This window comes from Rhinolophus sinicus, linkage group LG07 (genome assembly GCF_036562045.2).
Source record: "Rhinolophus sinicus isolate RSC01 linkage group LG07, ASM3656204v1, whole genome shotgun sequence".
NCBI lineage: Eukaryota > Metazoa > Chordata > Mammalia > Chiroptera > Rhinolophidae > Rhinolophus > Rhinolophus sinicus.
The window spans coordinates 109445188-109460017 of record NC_133757.1 but is presented as its reverse complement, the minus strand read 5'-3'; the positions used below and the strand labels follow the sequence as shown (position 1 = coordinate 109460017).

General features: G+C 39.5%; 1 protein-coding gene across 3 annotated transcripts in view; it reads right to left on the bottom strand.

Moving 5' to 3' along the window:
• SLC10A7 (solute carrier family 10 member 7) overlaps positions 1-14830 on the bottom strand; it is a 213493-nt gene that overhangs the window by 56761 nt on the left and 141902 nt on the right. For 2 of the 3 annotated variants that reach the window (XM_019730736.2, XM_074338462.1), the window contains one exon: positions 2436-2471. In XM_019730736.2, coding sequence (XP_019586295.2) covers positions 2436-2471 — 36 coding nt within the window. Of the gene's footprint in view, positions 1-2435; positions 2472-13535; positions 13621-14830 lie in introns of those variants that run through there. The other variant, XM_019730737.2, reaches the window with a different exon arrangement.

The following is a 14830-nucleotide window of genomic DNA, read 5'->3' as shown; positions in this document are numbered from 1 at the left end:
AACATAACACCACAAACTGGGTGGCTTAAAACAACAGAAATATATTGTTTCACAGTTCTGGAAGCTATTAAGTCTGAAATCAATAAGGTCATGCTCCCTCTGAAATCTGTAGGGGAGAATCCTTCCTCCTCTCTCCAGCGTTGCCAGCCAACCTTGGTGCTCCTAGGGCGGCAAATGCAGCACTCTCATCTCTGCCTCTGCCGTGACATAGCATTTTCCGTGTCTCTGACTTCTCTTGTTGTAAGGACACCAGTCATATTGGATTAGGGCCCACCCTACACCAGTATGACCTCATCCTAACTAATTACATCTGCAATGACCCCGTTTTCAAATAAGGGGTACTGGGGGTTAGATCTTCAACATATGTTTTTCAGGGACACAATTCAACCTATAACAGGGGTGTTGATAAAAACACACACACACACACACACACACACACAAAACCACTACATCTTTTATGAAATGTTTTAAGTCGCTCAGGTTTTTGTCCTGCTCAGTGAATGAGGCCTGGTAACCCAAGTGTTTAAGCAATTACCATTGTTTGTAGAATGCACACCCTGAAGAGACAAAAAGTGTCATATACTATGCATGCAATTTAAAGTCATACAACATAAAAAATACCTATCAATGTTGTGTGATGATGTCATTGAACCTACTGGAACAGCCGAGTTGGCTCAGAAGGGAAGCATTAAACGTTTAAGTTGAGGGTCTTGGGGTCTTTCTCTACTATTTTTTTTTGCTCTATTATTTTAAAATGTTGAACCAATTAAAGCTCACAAGCCTATGGGTCTAAGAGTGGGGGAAGCTTGCAAAAGCACGATGCGATGATATTACCCAGCTGAGAAAACCTCTAGGGCATGGAGATGGGAAGGAGAGGAAGAAAAGATCTCATCAGGGTCTTTAGTCACGAGCTGAAACAGGGTCCCAGAGATGCCAGCCTGAGATACTCAAAAGTGCTACCCTAGGTCTCAGCCCTCTTGTTGTGGCCGTGACTTTTCCCTGATTTTCTTAAGTCACATGAGTGAGAGATGCCATTCTCCACTTCTTCTGCAATGGAGACAACCTAGGCTACACAGCCATTTACTACAAATACACTTACCACGGTGGATGCCTGGCTCTGTACTAGTTCTTGGACCCACTGCAGGTGGGCACCTCAGACTGGCCTGTACCCTGTGCCTGTTGAAGGCTGCTCCTGGGAAACTGAGAACCCGGGTCTTGGGAAAAAACACTACGGGATGATCCTAGTTCCTCACATCTAGTGAGCAGATACCTAGTCTTGTATTCCAAACGAACGCAAATCAATATTCACTTCCGTTTCAAGTTGACTCACTGCAAATCCTGAACTAATGAAGTTTGTTATGCTGAAGGAAGACATCTGATTATCTGATTCTTCTTACCTTGTCAGAATGGTGCTAGCATTTCAGAAGGGATGGTAAGGCTAAGGTTTATTACTTGAAGGTAATGTCTTTCATGAAAGATGCAGAATCCAACTGTTTAGTAGTATATCTCGCCTCTCCACTTCCCACACAGCTTGTAAGAAATGAGGTCCCTCACTCTATTACTCTAATTGAATTGCAACTTGGGTAATTACACTATAATTAAATAAATTTTCCCCATAGTTTTAACTCACTGACAAATAGTGCTAGTCAAACAGCTACATTTCACTCCCAGAAACACATCCCCACTCCATTTCAGTGATGAGTGAAATGATTTATATTTGGAAGATGTGTGTATGAAAAATGCACAGTTCATAAAATATTTTAGGTATCATTCATGATTACATATGCTTTTCTCAGCATGAGATAACATTAATTTCTATTATAATCTTTCATCTAATTTCTCATATGCTTAGTGCCAAAAGAAATAAGACAGTTAATTAGCATTTTTTATTTTCAGAACAATTTTTGTTTAGTTAACCAGTAGCTTATATTTGTTATTTCTAAAGCACATTTCATTAGCCCTGGGAGGAAGTCAGGGGTAGGTATTACTGTTTCCAATTCTACAGATGAAAGGTGAGGAAGAAGCCGGTTACTGTCAGTACCGGCCTTAGAACCGAAGCTTCGTCTGGTCCTCTGGTTCAAGGCTCTTTCTGTCAAACACTGGGTCACTAGAAATCACTTTAGTTTTACTAATGAGAAAATAAAGAGCAGCACATTGGTGGCCTATGTCACATGTCACAGGTCATTAATTTGTAATAATTAACGATTTAGCCAAGACCCTAATAACTGGGTCTTGGTGCTGTCCTTGGATCATGAACCAGGGATTCTTTGTGTCCACATGTTATGACTTGGTACAGCTCCACTAGAAGAACTGTTCAAACTGTGATCCTCGTCTTACAAAAGGATTCAAATTTCAATTTCATTCTAATGACCTTTCTTAAAGGGTTGTAGGTGACTTTTAATAAAAGATATTAAAGACAACATCAAAATACTCACAAAAAGCAGCAGTAGTAGGGGTGTTATAACGATGCCCTGAAAGAAATAAGAGAGAGGATGATCATTTATCAGCATGGAAAGCAGGACACACTCTTTGTCATTTTAAACTCTGAGGCATGGACATTCTCATCCTTCTCACTTCTGTTTAATAAAACCTATGAGATAAAGAAGAGGGAGCCCCAATCTCGGCTCTCCCCACCATCATGCCATAGCACCTCTAGTACAGTATTCGTATTTGCCAGCCTTAAAACTCCAAGCACCAATCTTCTTAAGCTCATCTTCCCTTTGTAAAACGTAAGTTGCCTTCCCCATCGCCTGTGTATCACTCGCTTGGAAGCTGGCAAGCTTTCTCACTCCAGGGCTTTCAACTCTAACTTGGATAAAGTGCCCCCTTTCAAGAGAAGACAGGTGGTTTCGTCCCAGTTGGGGTCCTCTCCTGAGCAAAGACCACGTCAGTTGTGATGAATGAGATGTCGTGATTTTGTAATGCGAACGGATCTCCCCTAGGAAATGAGCTGGGATCTCAAAACTCATTTCACTTGATTAGACTCCATGTCTCCGTGGTGGAAGGCAAGTCTTTCATCTAATTTAGCCACAGAGGACACCTCGGTCCCTCTGCCTCCCCTAGGCAGGAAGGAGCAAAAGATTTGTTTTCTGTGATGACAAGGAACCGTTTGAGGCTGTTGTCGATGAGGCCGGATACAAGCTTTCAGGTTTCTTGAAGGTAAATGTTTAAAACGAGGTGTTTGAGTTGGGAGTTAACATGACAGGTTTCAGTGCGAAGCAGGAGATGATAACTTGCCCTTAATCCTTCCTTTGTCTCTCAACATTTCATTATGATTTATACAAGGAAAAGTATTTCATATTTTCATTAATGAATTCCACTTGGGACTTTAGAATGCCAGAGCCTGTGTGTGTGTGTGTGTGTGTGTGTGTGGTGTGTGTGGTGTGTGTGCGAGAGAGACAGACAGACAGATAGCACACCCACAACAGACAGTACCCACGATCTATGCATGGTACCACGTCATTATTTTGGGAAAAGAAGTCCTTCATAAAGTTCCTTTGTCATTACAGTAACTAAATTCTTTTTGGCTGTGGTCTAACAGGAACTGGCTTACCTTATATAAACATTGCTACTGTAACTTTCTTAGGCATATACGCATGTCAATATTCACACATAGCCTTGTTTTACTGTTAAATAATAGAAGAAATGCTTCTGGAGTGTCTAAATTTTTGCCATGGGCAATAGGAAATGAGTGTTTTAATTTAAGTGTGATAGTTTTAAATCTATTTATTAAAATATGTATCATGGCTTATCGACTCCGTTGGTGCCTGTGAAACAGGTTCTCATCAGCACCTTTAGGAAAGTTCAACATGCAAAATGCCAAAATAATGTTTAAGAGCTACCGGTACCCTCCCTCAATGACATGGTAAATATTCAGACTTTAGGAGGAATTTCAAACTGTACAAGGTCATATGGAAATGGAAATATCTGGTTGCCTTAGTCTATGTGGGAGGCATCTGATTTCAACTCAATTTGTTTAAACATTTATTGAATATACATATATATATACACACACACATACACACACACACACCAGGCACTGTTCTATTAATTTAGAAGAATTAATGCAGACTGATCCAGCAGGATGTAGGTACAGACAGTCCAGGAAGAGGGCAGGGAATGCGCACAGATAGAGTTGAGCAGGGTGGGAAGGAGAGCGTAAAGACGCAGGGTCAGAGACCAGATCCCCTGCAGGCCAGGAACTTGGAGTTGATCCTATCAACAACGGAAAACTATTGAACTTCAAGCGAGGGTATAATGAATTGGTAAATAATTTAGTATATGGAGAAGGGATATGACTCAGCTTATAACCGAACCAGTTTTACCTTTGTTACCTATCAATTCACCTCAATTCAGATAAGAAATATAAACTTATATTAATGTTAATTTTGGGATATCAATAACACTAATACCATTTCTGAGAAATAAGGTATTATACCTGTGACAGGATAAGGATTTTCACCCAGGAAGAAGGTTAAACATTGTCACTACTCTGGGGACATTTGTCTTGTATTCGAGGTGTTGAAGCCACACTGGTGTCATATGTGGTATATGGGGACCTATGTACTTCCTGGTGCCCATTCATTTTCCTTTGCAGTAGCAGAATAGTATCAGTATCAGTAATAATACCAGTATCATTAATGATATTTCGCTTCAGCACACATTTTAAAATTTGACTCTCCCCTCTTGAAGGGATTAAGTTACATAATAACCTCATTTTATAGACGAGGAAACGGGTTCAGAAAAGCCAAACAACCAGCCTAAAGTCACACAGCAAATACATGGTAGCGTCTGGACTTGAGCCTGCTTTGTCTAACTCCAAATCCAAACCTGACTTCACTATAGCAGCTTTCCGCAACCATTACAGTTTTCTACAGAGTTCTGCTTCAGCATATATGGAGTGATTAGCTGCTTTCTGGTCTTGGTCTCAAGTTGATAACTAATTCTTAGAGACGACCTTATTCTGGCAGGCAGAACACTGTTATCTGCAGGTTACCCGACCCGAACATTTCAAGTTATTGTCACAGAGACACAATAGTTTCTTTGCAGTTCTTCCAAAGATATTCGTTTCTGAAATATGAAAAATCTTAGCGAATGAGATGTATTTTCTAATTCTGAATTCGAGAATCCTCATTATATTCTAAAAAGTAGCTGTTCAAGTTCATTTACTAAGGATGAATTGTTATATAAGGCTGAAACCTGCTTTTCACTTATACTAGGAAATGAATTATCCACGATGCCATGAATCCAGACAAGATCACCATAATTAAAGCTTTGGTGACAACGTTAGAATTCCTGTTAAAATAATAATAGCTAATATTGAGGGAGCACCTATGTCAGATGATACGCCGAGGACTGTGTATGTTATCCTATGGATCCTCACAAGACCCCTATGAGGTAAATACTATTATTTCTCCACCTACTAGGGAAGGAAACGGAGTCTCAGAGACACTGAGTGAAGTTGGAAGAGGCAATGCCAAAAATTCAATTTCTCTCCCTGACTCCAGAGCCTGTGATGCTGAATGTGTAAATAAAATCTTTGAAATCTTACCCTATATCCTCCGGGCTATATTTTAAGAGTAAACTTGATAGGAGCTTCAAGTTCAGTATGTTTTTTTGATGACATGCCTAATTGAGGAATAAGCCTTTGTGTGACATGGCTGATACATTTTTTTAAGTCAGGTTTTTGTTAATATCAATGATAAAAAGGGTAACCTAAAAATTTAAACTGCAACAACAATCATAGGAAACTGGCAAGTCAAATCAACATGTTGCTTTCTCTCAGACTCTGAAGACTCAATTTGATTCCTTCTTCTTTCTTTTTCCCAAGTAAATCCTATACAAATGGACAAAACCAAGAGGTGGTGGAGGAACAGTTTTAGCAAGAGATGTGTACCTTCCTCCTTGCAGATTCAAGGTCAAGACATAGTTTTAGCATCCTGCAATTGGGATGGTGTGTTAAGCTTTCTGATTGCAACACCTGAAGAATTCAAGTCACAAAGCGACTGGCTTTGATTGTCTCTTAAAAAACCTTCAGAAAATCCATTTACACCTCTGATGTGAACGATTGGGTGAATATATTTCAATGACTTTAGTGGAAAGGAAAAAAAAAAGGTGTCAAACCTGAGACACTGAGATTGAGTCACATTAAAATACAAATCCCAAACCCCCAAATAACAACAAAAACAACAACAAAACTGTGAATGCACTTCTCTCAACAGTAGGACTTGTAAAAAGGGCAAAACTGAAGTGAATTATCATTTTTTCTTTTTTGAACATTAAATGTTATCAAGAGGTTTTGCTGCAACAACTATTGTGATCACACAGATACCGAAACTGACTTCTTAGGCTTCCGTCTCCAGGATATTGAATGTTAAGCCTTGGGAAAGGTGCTTTTTATTTTTTAATTAAAAGGCAATACCTCCATTTTTACAGAATGACAGAATCTGCAAAGGGATTGCAAGGGATCTTAGACCTACCCTGGTCCAGTCCTCATGGGAAGTGTGACAGCATCTGACCATCTCCCTCACTTGCTCTGTGAGGGTGTGATGGCTACACCTTTGCCAGAGATCCCACAGACAGCCAACAACGTCCTTGCCCTGGAGGCACACACTGCCCTGGCGGGGGCTCTTGGGCAAGGAGGAAGCTCTTATACCGATCACAAACCACTTCCGCTGCTGACCTGTGTTCCCCTTGGAGCGACTTAGGGCATGTCTTACCCCTCTTTCCTTGTGATGGCCTTTTAACAGCTGCTTTTAAATGGTGTAAATAAAATCTCTGCACTCTTGAACTATTTCCTTAGGGGTGTGTTTGAAGAGTAATGATGAGGTGAGCATGTGGGTCCCCACGTGAAGTCTTCTCCCACTCTTCCTCCTGGGGGAGTGCCTGAACCTTCCCTCAGACGTTAGCTCATTCAAATGAATTCAGAGTCCACAGCACTCGCTTCATAAAAATTGACCAAAACTTAGAAATCAGGCCAAAGAGGATTGCATATCCTTTCAGTGTCATCCCTGAGTATGGTCTAACAGGCCAGTCCAAGGGTGATTTAATTACCTAGAGGAATACACCATCGTTTGGCTTCTATTTACTATTGATTAGGGCCCAGACTGTGAAATTCCATGTGACATTACAAAGTTGTGTCCCTTAGAGACAGAAATAATATCTGTCCAGTAGAAAAAATAACCCCAACGGTTATGGTTTCACTACCCCGTAGGTATTAGCCAGTTTTATCTCTAACTTGGCAAACTTATTGTGCTATGCTTTTCTGATGGACTCCACAACCCCCATTTCTATAATCTCCTTTAAACCAACTTTACCATCCTGCTGGTTCCCTCATTATTCAGTTAAACAAAAGTTTGATATGTGTTCATTCTATATTTATAAGAAAGTCATATTTTCAACTTTTGAAAATTATACTTTGACAACTTTGTTAGTCTGAACCTTGTGTGTGTATTTGATGCAAAGACCTCTTAAAAAGAAAAGGAAGATTGATGCCAACTAAAATTCCCAGGTTGTCTTTGCATTTTGTCCTGTTGTCAGTATACAGGGTGGTATGGGGCATTTTGGAGACACCTAACTCCAAACAAAATGATCAGGGTATATGGTCTTCAGAGAATATGCCCTGATAAACATGGAAGCCAAACTATATAGTTGAGTAACTGTACAGAAGAAAGAAAGAGGCATTAGGAACCTAGGAAAGGGCCGTTCGCAGGTAAGTGGTGGTTGATTGGTTGGTGGGGGCCTCTTTCCCCTCCTCCGTCTGTACTTTCCTCTTTAGTTTTACCTTCACAGAGGAAATGCCTTGACATCCCCAAATCAAGCATTTCTCAGTAAGTCCATATCTCCGTCAGGGGAAGAGGTGCTGACATGAGCATTCCAGCTTATTTACCAGGGACAGTTCACTATAGTAAAGACACATGCATCAGGCTAGTAGAGGCAGGGAACACCAGCCACTGAAAACATCCAGTTAATGCTCTCTGGTCTGAGCCCACGCTTGCCAAGAAGATGCTGACTAATACCTTTGTTTTCCAAGTACGGTTTCTGATAGGAAGAGAGCACACTGAGAAGCTGGCACCAGTCTCCCAGGACACAAACACCCCGGGTGTGCCAATGACAGTGAGTCTCCGAATCTGCAAAGCTAAGGATCTATTCCTGGATTGTGGTGACCCCATGGCAGGAATAGTAGTAGCTGGCTTGTCTCAATGACGCACATTTAATTAAACAAGCATTTGTTGAATGCTAACTATGTATCAGGCATCACGGGTGCGGAGGGGAAAAGGATTCCAAAGCCTAACCATGAAAAACTTCAGTCGTTTTGAAGTGGAATTTTATGTAAAACTCCAAGGAAGTTTCTGTGAAGTCTCTGGGGTTGTCTGTGAAGGCCGTATTGTTGTTCGGTTTGTTTTAAAAGCAGAAACGTGAAGATTTAAACAATTTACAGAAAAGAACCAAGAGGGGGCAGGGGGGATGGAGAGTTCGTAAAGAGAAGTGATTGTACCTTATACCTGAGGAAGCAGCAGTGCACAGCTGGAGGGTGTGGCACCTCCTCATTGTGGGAGGAGAGAAAAGGAGAGCCTGGGTAGAGATGAAGACAGACTTGTATGCTGGATGTCAGAGAGCTGAAGGAAATTTCATCTGAGAGCTTCTATTTTCTATATTAAGTACAAAGTGAAGAGTTTTACTAAAATGCAGGGAAGACAGTTTCAGAGAAAGGGGAAAGTCAGTGATTGGAAACCTGTGCTGAGACTGATGGGAAAGGGTCTCTAAAACTGAATGTGCTGAGGTTTTACCATACTTGAAAATAACAAATAGCCTACCACCATTTCCTGGTCGCTGGAAGAAGACACAAGTCTCCCGGGTCAGAGCCAAAGGAGCCTAAGTATGATGTTGGCCTCAGTCCCCCTGCCCCCAAGTAAGTGGGGTGGTGCAGATGGGGTCAGATAGATGCTGCACATACACTGAGCTGCATTACAGGAAGGGAATATGAGGTTAGGGAACCCAAATCTTTAATAATGGGCAGAAAGTAGGACTGCACTTTGCTTTGGAGGGAGATACTATCTTCATCTTCTAAGGTCGTAAGCAAATCTGCCCTTTTGGCTCCAGGGGGAGATGCTATGTCTGTCTTTCAAGGCTGTTCATTATACAACCATCCTTGAAAAGATAGTTGGGAACCATGCGCAGTCAGTGTCTGCTCACAAGATGTACAGAAATGTGAGAGACACCTGGAGAATTGTCTTCCAATAGAGAAAATGTTCAGCAGACCAACCCTGTTGTTATTGGTCATCTAAACATTTGCGCTTTCATGCTCATTATTACTCCCTTCAAATACCATCACTGAGCCAACGTCCTTATACAAGGAAATGATTAATTAGAAAATCAATTTCAAATGATCCAAAAAACTCATCTTGAAGATGACATTGATCCTTAGACACTATGACTCAAATAAGTAAGAGTCTATCCAATTGAACTGACTTCCAGTGCATAACACTCTCCCTCTTTCAATGGGGGGATTTGGTCAACATCTTTTTGAAATCTGGATCCTCAAGAGATTGAAGTGTGGTTGTGGGCCAGCAGCATTGCCGAATCTCTGACCCTTCCCAGACCTATTGGATCATCCGTTGCATTTTAAACAAGATTTCTAGGTAATTTGCAGGCACATTAAAATTTAAAACGAACCGATTCAGACTCTAGATCGGGGGTAGGCAAACCTGTTCTGTATAGAGCCAGATAATCATTCCAGGCTTTGGTGCCCATACAGACTTTTGCAATTACTCACTACTGCTGTTATGGCTACAAAGCAGCCACAGACAATAAGTAAACAAATGGTTATGTTCAAGTTAGACCCAAGGGCTGTAGTCAAAACTGGCTCTAAAGTATTGTTTTAGATGAGTAATTATAATAAAAAAAAAAAAAAGGAAAAAGTTAGTGGAACAAACTTTTATTTCTAATGACTTGGTTTTCACGAATGTAGGCCGCTTTCTAAGCATCACAGCCTGTTCCATCACTGCCTATAACACACTCCTTAATTACCCGTTCTTCAATTTTTCTCTAGACTGAAAACAAAGGACCAGTTAATAGTGTGTAAAATCTACTTTCTTTCTCTTTTTGATGTTTGCAGTGACATTTGCACATGTCCAGCTACCGATTTTACTCCTTTTCTTTGATTTGTCAAAGACAGTGATTCAGCAATGTCAAATGTTAGTTTTCTCAGGGCCCTGTGAGGCAATTTGTCTGGGCCAGCAGGTAGAGTCTGCTTATCGTGAGCATACTTCCCTTTTGACAATATTTACTTAACTATTTCTAATCGGAAGATGGTTCTCTTTGCCAAAGACGATGGAAGCAAAGGGAAGTGGAGAGAGGTAAATTAAGAAGGCTGAATAGCAGGCAGAATGTGGGGAGTTTAGGGTCCAAATAGTCAGAGCTGTATAAGAAAAGAAGAATAAACACAAGAACATGAAAGAGGAATACCATGTACATTACAAATTAGAAGGAATAATATAGTGTTATTAATTATTAGGTTGGTGCAAAAGTAATTGCGGTTTAAAAGGTTAAAAATAATCGCAAAAACCGCCATTACTTTTGCACAGTTACTTGCATAACGTAAGTTATGCATATGCATTACTTGCATAATGTAAGAATATATGTTAATGCTGAAAAACGGTGTTGAAGCTCATGGTTTCTTATTACTTTTTACCTGAAAAAAGTGAATCTTTTTAGACTATGTAAATTCATAGACCTGTATTAAAACTATTAATAATTAACTTGGCGTTGTTGTTGTTTTCAATCCAGATTAAGAGTTATAAGAACAATCTGAAATACAATTAAAGCCTAAAGCTTGATGGATGTGGGGATTTTCTGTGTTTTCCAAGAATCTATCATAGAAATGTCTTCTAAGTTTATAGATTTAACATGCAATAAATAATTTTCCAAAGGAGCTTCACACAAGTGCTTATCTGTGGAGTATGTATTAGACGAAGGAGGCAGCAAAAGGAAATTAAGTCAAAATTTCCGTTTTACTGCCATCAGCTTTCATGGCTGAGGAAAGATTTACCAGGGTTCATTTTGGCCTGCAAGTCTGTACTGTGGGTACACAGCTGCAATGTGATTTGTCGCAGTTTTATTTTCCCTGGAAATATATGCGGCAGCCTATTAAGGATTATTAGTAGCACAACAAACATTATACACAAGAAGCACAGCTCTCTGAAAATGTCAGGAGGATGGTTCCAAATAACCCAATGGTCAGCCAAAGTCCCCATGGCCTGAATGTTTTACACAGGAGCTTGTATCATTTCTTGCTTCAAAATCACTGTTTCAGTGATACCAAGTACCACTATCCGAACAACAACCGATGTTTATTCAGGTATATTGTGTACTAGGCACTGTGCTAAATGCTTTGCAAACATTATCTCACTTAAAATTCCAATAAGTACACTGATTATCCCAATTTTATAGTTAGAAAAGAAAGAGGCTTATAGAGACCATGGCTAAGCTGTAGGAAGTCCCTGGAGGCAGAATACCAGCCAAGGGAATAAAAACGAAAGATGAGAGGTCAAGAGAGGATCCAAAGGAAGAAAAGTTGTCAGGAAAAAAAAAATAAAAGAGCAAAGGAGGAAGTAGGAAACTTAAAAAGATATTCAGGAAATGGATTGAAGGAAATCAATAAAATATGTAATATAAATTTAAAACAGGGTCACATATCACAATACAATCTGCCAGTGGAATAGGCATATATGAAAAGGATGCCGCAAGTAACACTCTCAGGCCACTAGAATGACACTGAATATTTATTACCAACTGGCTTAAAAGATTTAATGTATATCTGATATTTTTCTCATTGATGCCTGTGACAGATAGTACCTGGCACATATTAGGCACTCAATAAATTTTTTGCTGAATGAATGAATGAATGCATGAATGTATGTCCACAAATGTTTCCTTTCGGGGGCACCACGTTCATTAGATGAAAAACACACATTTTCTGAAATGCTTTAAAACATTTATGTTAGTAATAATAATGAGATTAGTTGATATTTATTGAATGCCTTTTCTGTAGGTGTCAGGAATTGTTCTATGCTCTTTATATGCGTGAATGCATTCAATCCTCTTAAAAAAAACTTGGTAGAAGGTACCATTACGATTCTCATTTTACAGAGGAGAAAACGGAGGTGTATAGACAGAAGAATTGTAGAAAATCCTTAAGCAATAGGTGGCAGAATGAGAAGCAAGCCATGCAATCTGGCTCCAGAATCCATGGTCTCTACCATTATGTGTCTACAGAGTGGTTAAGAGTTCTTTGAAAATTTAGAGATATCAGAGAAGCCTAGCTAAAAGGGATATGGGGAGTACTTTGCTATCTCATTTTACAGATTACAAAGTTGAGGCCCAAGGATGTGGTTGGTGTCTCTCACACACAGCTTCAGAGTTAGTGGAAATACTAGGACTAGCACAGTAAGTGTCTCAAATGCCTTGCCCAGTCTCTTATTTCGGACGCCACACTGCCTCCTATAAAACAGTTGAGTAGAACAAAACTCACATATGAAGACTGAAAACTATTCCTCAGTACTATATTATTTATTATCTGGATAAAGCAAAAAGGACAGATAAAGTTAGAACAAACTATAGAAGGGTATTTTGAAGGCTATCACAGCATGGAACAGGTGTTCTCTTCCCCTCCAAAAGGCTCATGAATTGCCAGCAAAGCTATGAGAGAATAGTTTTGCAAAATTTTGCAAAAGCAAGGTAGAGATGTGGAAGATAGAGGAAAGGGAAAGTATGAGGGTTAGTGGGGAAAGAGAAGGGAGGCAATGAAAAGTGATTTGTGGGAGATTTGGGGAAGGTGATTTTAATGTAAGCCTCTAGATGTTAAAACAAATGTCTAGAAAATTGTAAAATGGTTTTCTTGTTAATAAGACATTCAAAATAATGGTTTACTCAAAACTAGCGTTCAGACTCCTAACAGACCTTTACCATAATAAAACAAATAACAACAAAAGATCAGATGAGTGTCTACACATGTGAAATGAACGGGTTTGGCACAGCTCATCTATTCTTTTTGGATGTGTCTAAATGACAACGCACAGTGCTGTTAGATCTAGCTGTGACGATCAATACTGAGTGTAAAGATGGACAAAATGAATGGAGACAGCTGCACTCCACTTGCCTTGTCTCATATATCAATGGTCTGATTTACTCTGGTTTCAATAATACTCCTTAGCCAGAGCCATTCCTACAGCTTAGAAAACCGGTCCTGCACTTTATGACTCAGAGAGGCCTTAGTCGGTCGGCGGTGGATTAACCAGTGGCCCTAATAAAGGTCTGCTCCTCAGGGGAGCATCACTGCTCCACATAAGCTCCCCCCTCACCCAGGCAGGGGCAGTAGGATTCTCATACTCAGGCAAACTTTTGGGAATCGTCTTTCCTGACCACTGCCCACCCCCCACCCCCCATCCCCGCCATCAATGTCTATTTTAAACAGGCTTCTCCTTAATAACGTATTTATTTTTATTAAATATCAGTGGGCAGGAGACAAAAAACATCCAATGTGATACTGGGGTCCGAACACGATGAATCCTAGACCCCGCACCTCTCTAGGGCAGTGTGACGCAAAGCCTGACAGAATTCCTGGAAGCAGAAGAAAAAGTATTGATGAGGTGAAAAAGAACACGATCTTAGTTTATTAGAATTGATAAACAGACTTTGCCATTTTATGATCATGTGATTTTTTTGGGTATAAAAGTTCAATAATTAATACAGGCAAATCATTTCTGCATAATCAAATTTCACCGTATGACCCAGGAAAATGCAAAGGAGCTAGATGAAATATTTTTAGTGCTTAGTTAGACTTTTATCCCGAAATTCTCACGATGAATTTCTAAAAACAGTCCTGACTCAGTTTTGGTTGTATAATTATATCCAGCTAATTCCCCTTAATGTTTCAGCAAAGACTCATTCCTATACAATTACTTCTGGATGGGTGTTGTCACTAAAGAGTTTTTAAGATGGAATAGCCAACTTTTCCACTCAGGAATAGCTGTAGGTATATCCACATCAGATACATATTTTTAAATGCTAACCACTTCAACATCTTTGGAACTTAAACGTGCCAGAGAGCAAGAAGTGGTCGTCTGGTAAATCACAGTGAATTTAACTACGAGTCTTTAAGGAAATTGAAAATCTATGTCAACATAACTTTTCCAGTTCCCCAGTAGAGGGCAACTTCTACACACTTTGACAGTTAAAGAAAAAGAAAAAGCAATCCATGTACACCACTGTATGTTTAAAATACAGTGCCTATGAATGGATTTTCACTTACAGGTAGCTATAAAATGTCATCAAATTTTAAATATGTAATTAGGAATTGAGTATATTTAATAATGAGTAATTAGCATTTTATGCTTAATATAAGTGATCGTAGGAACTTTCAAGTAGCAACCATTTATGTCACTGATAGAATTATTAGTAACTGACATATAAAAGGTAAATGATGAGAGTACTGATCTTTACTAAACATTTAGATTGAGTTTCATTATGACCGAGTTCTAAATATAGCTAACACGAATGCATAAACTCATTAAGAACAGGCAGAAAAGGAGGGGGGAGGGCATAACAAACACCTCGAAGTATAATTGAATGCCTTTGTTCTTATAAACTTTGAAATAATATTTATCAGTATTCATGTTTTAAATGACATCAGATATAAGAGTGTATCTACATATACATTTACATACATGCAGATAGAGTGAAATTCTGTAATATCCCTCATTACTACATAGATTTGGACACAATGTGATATGTTCTCATTCATTCACTCATTTAATGCTTATTTACTCAG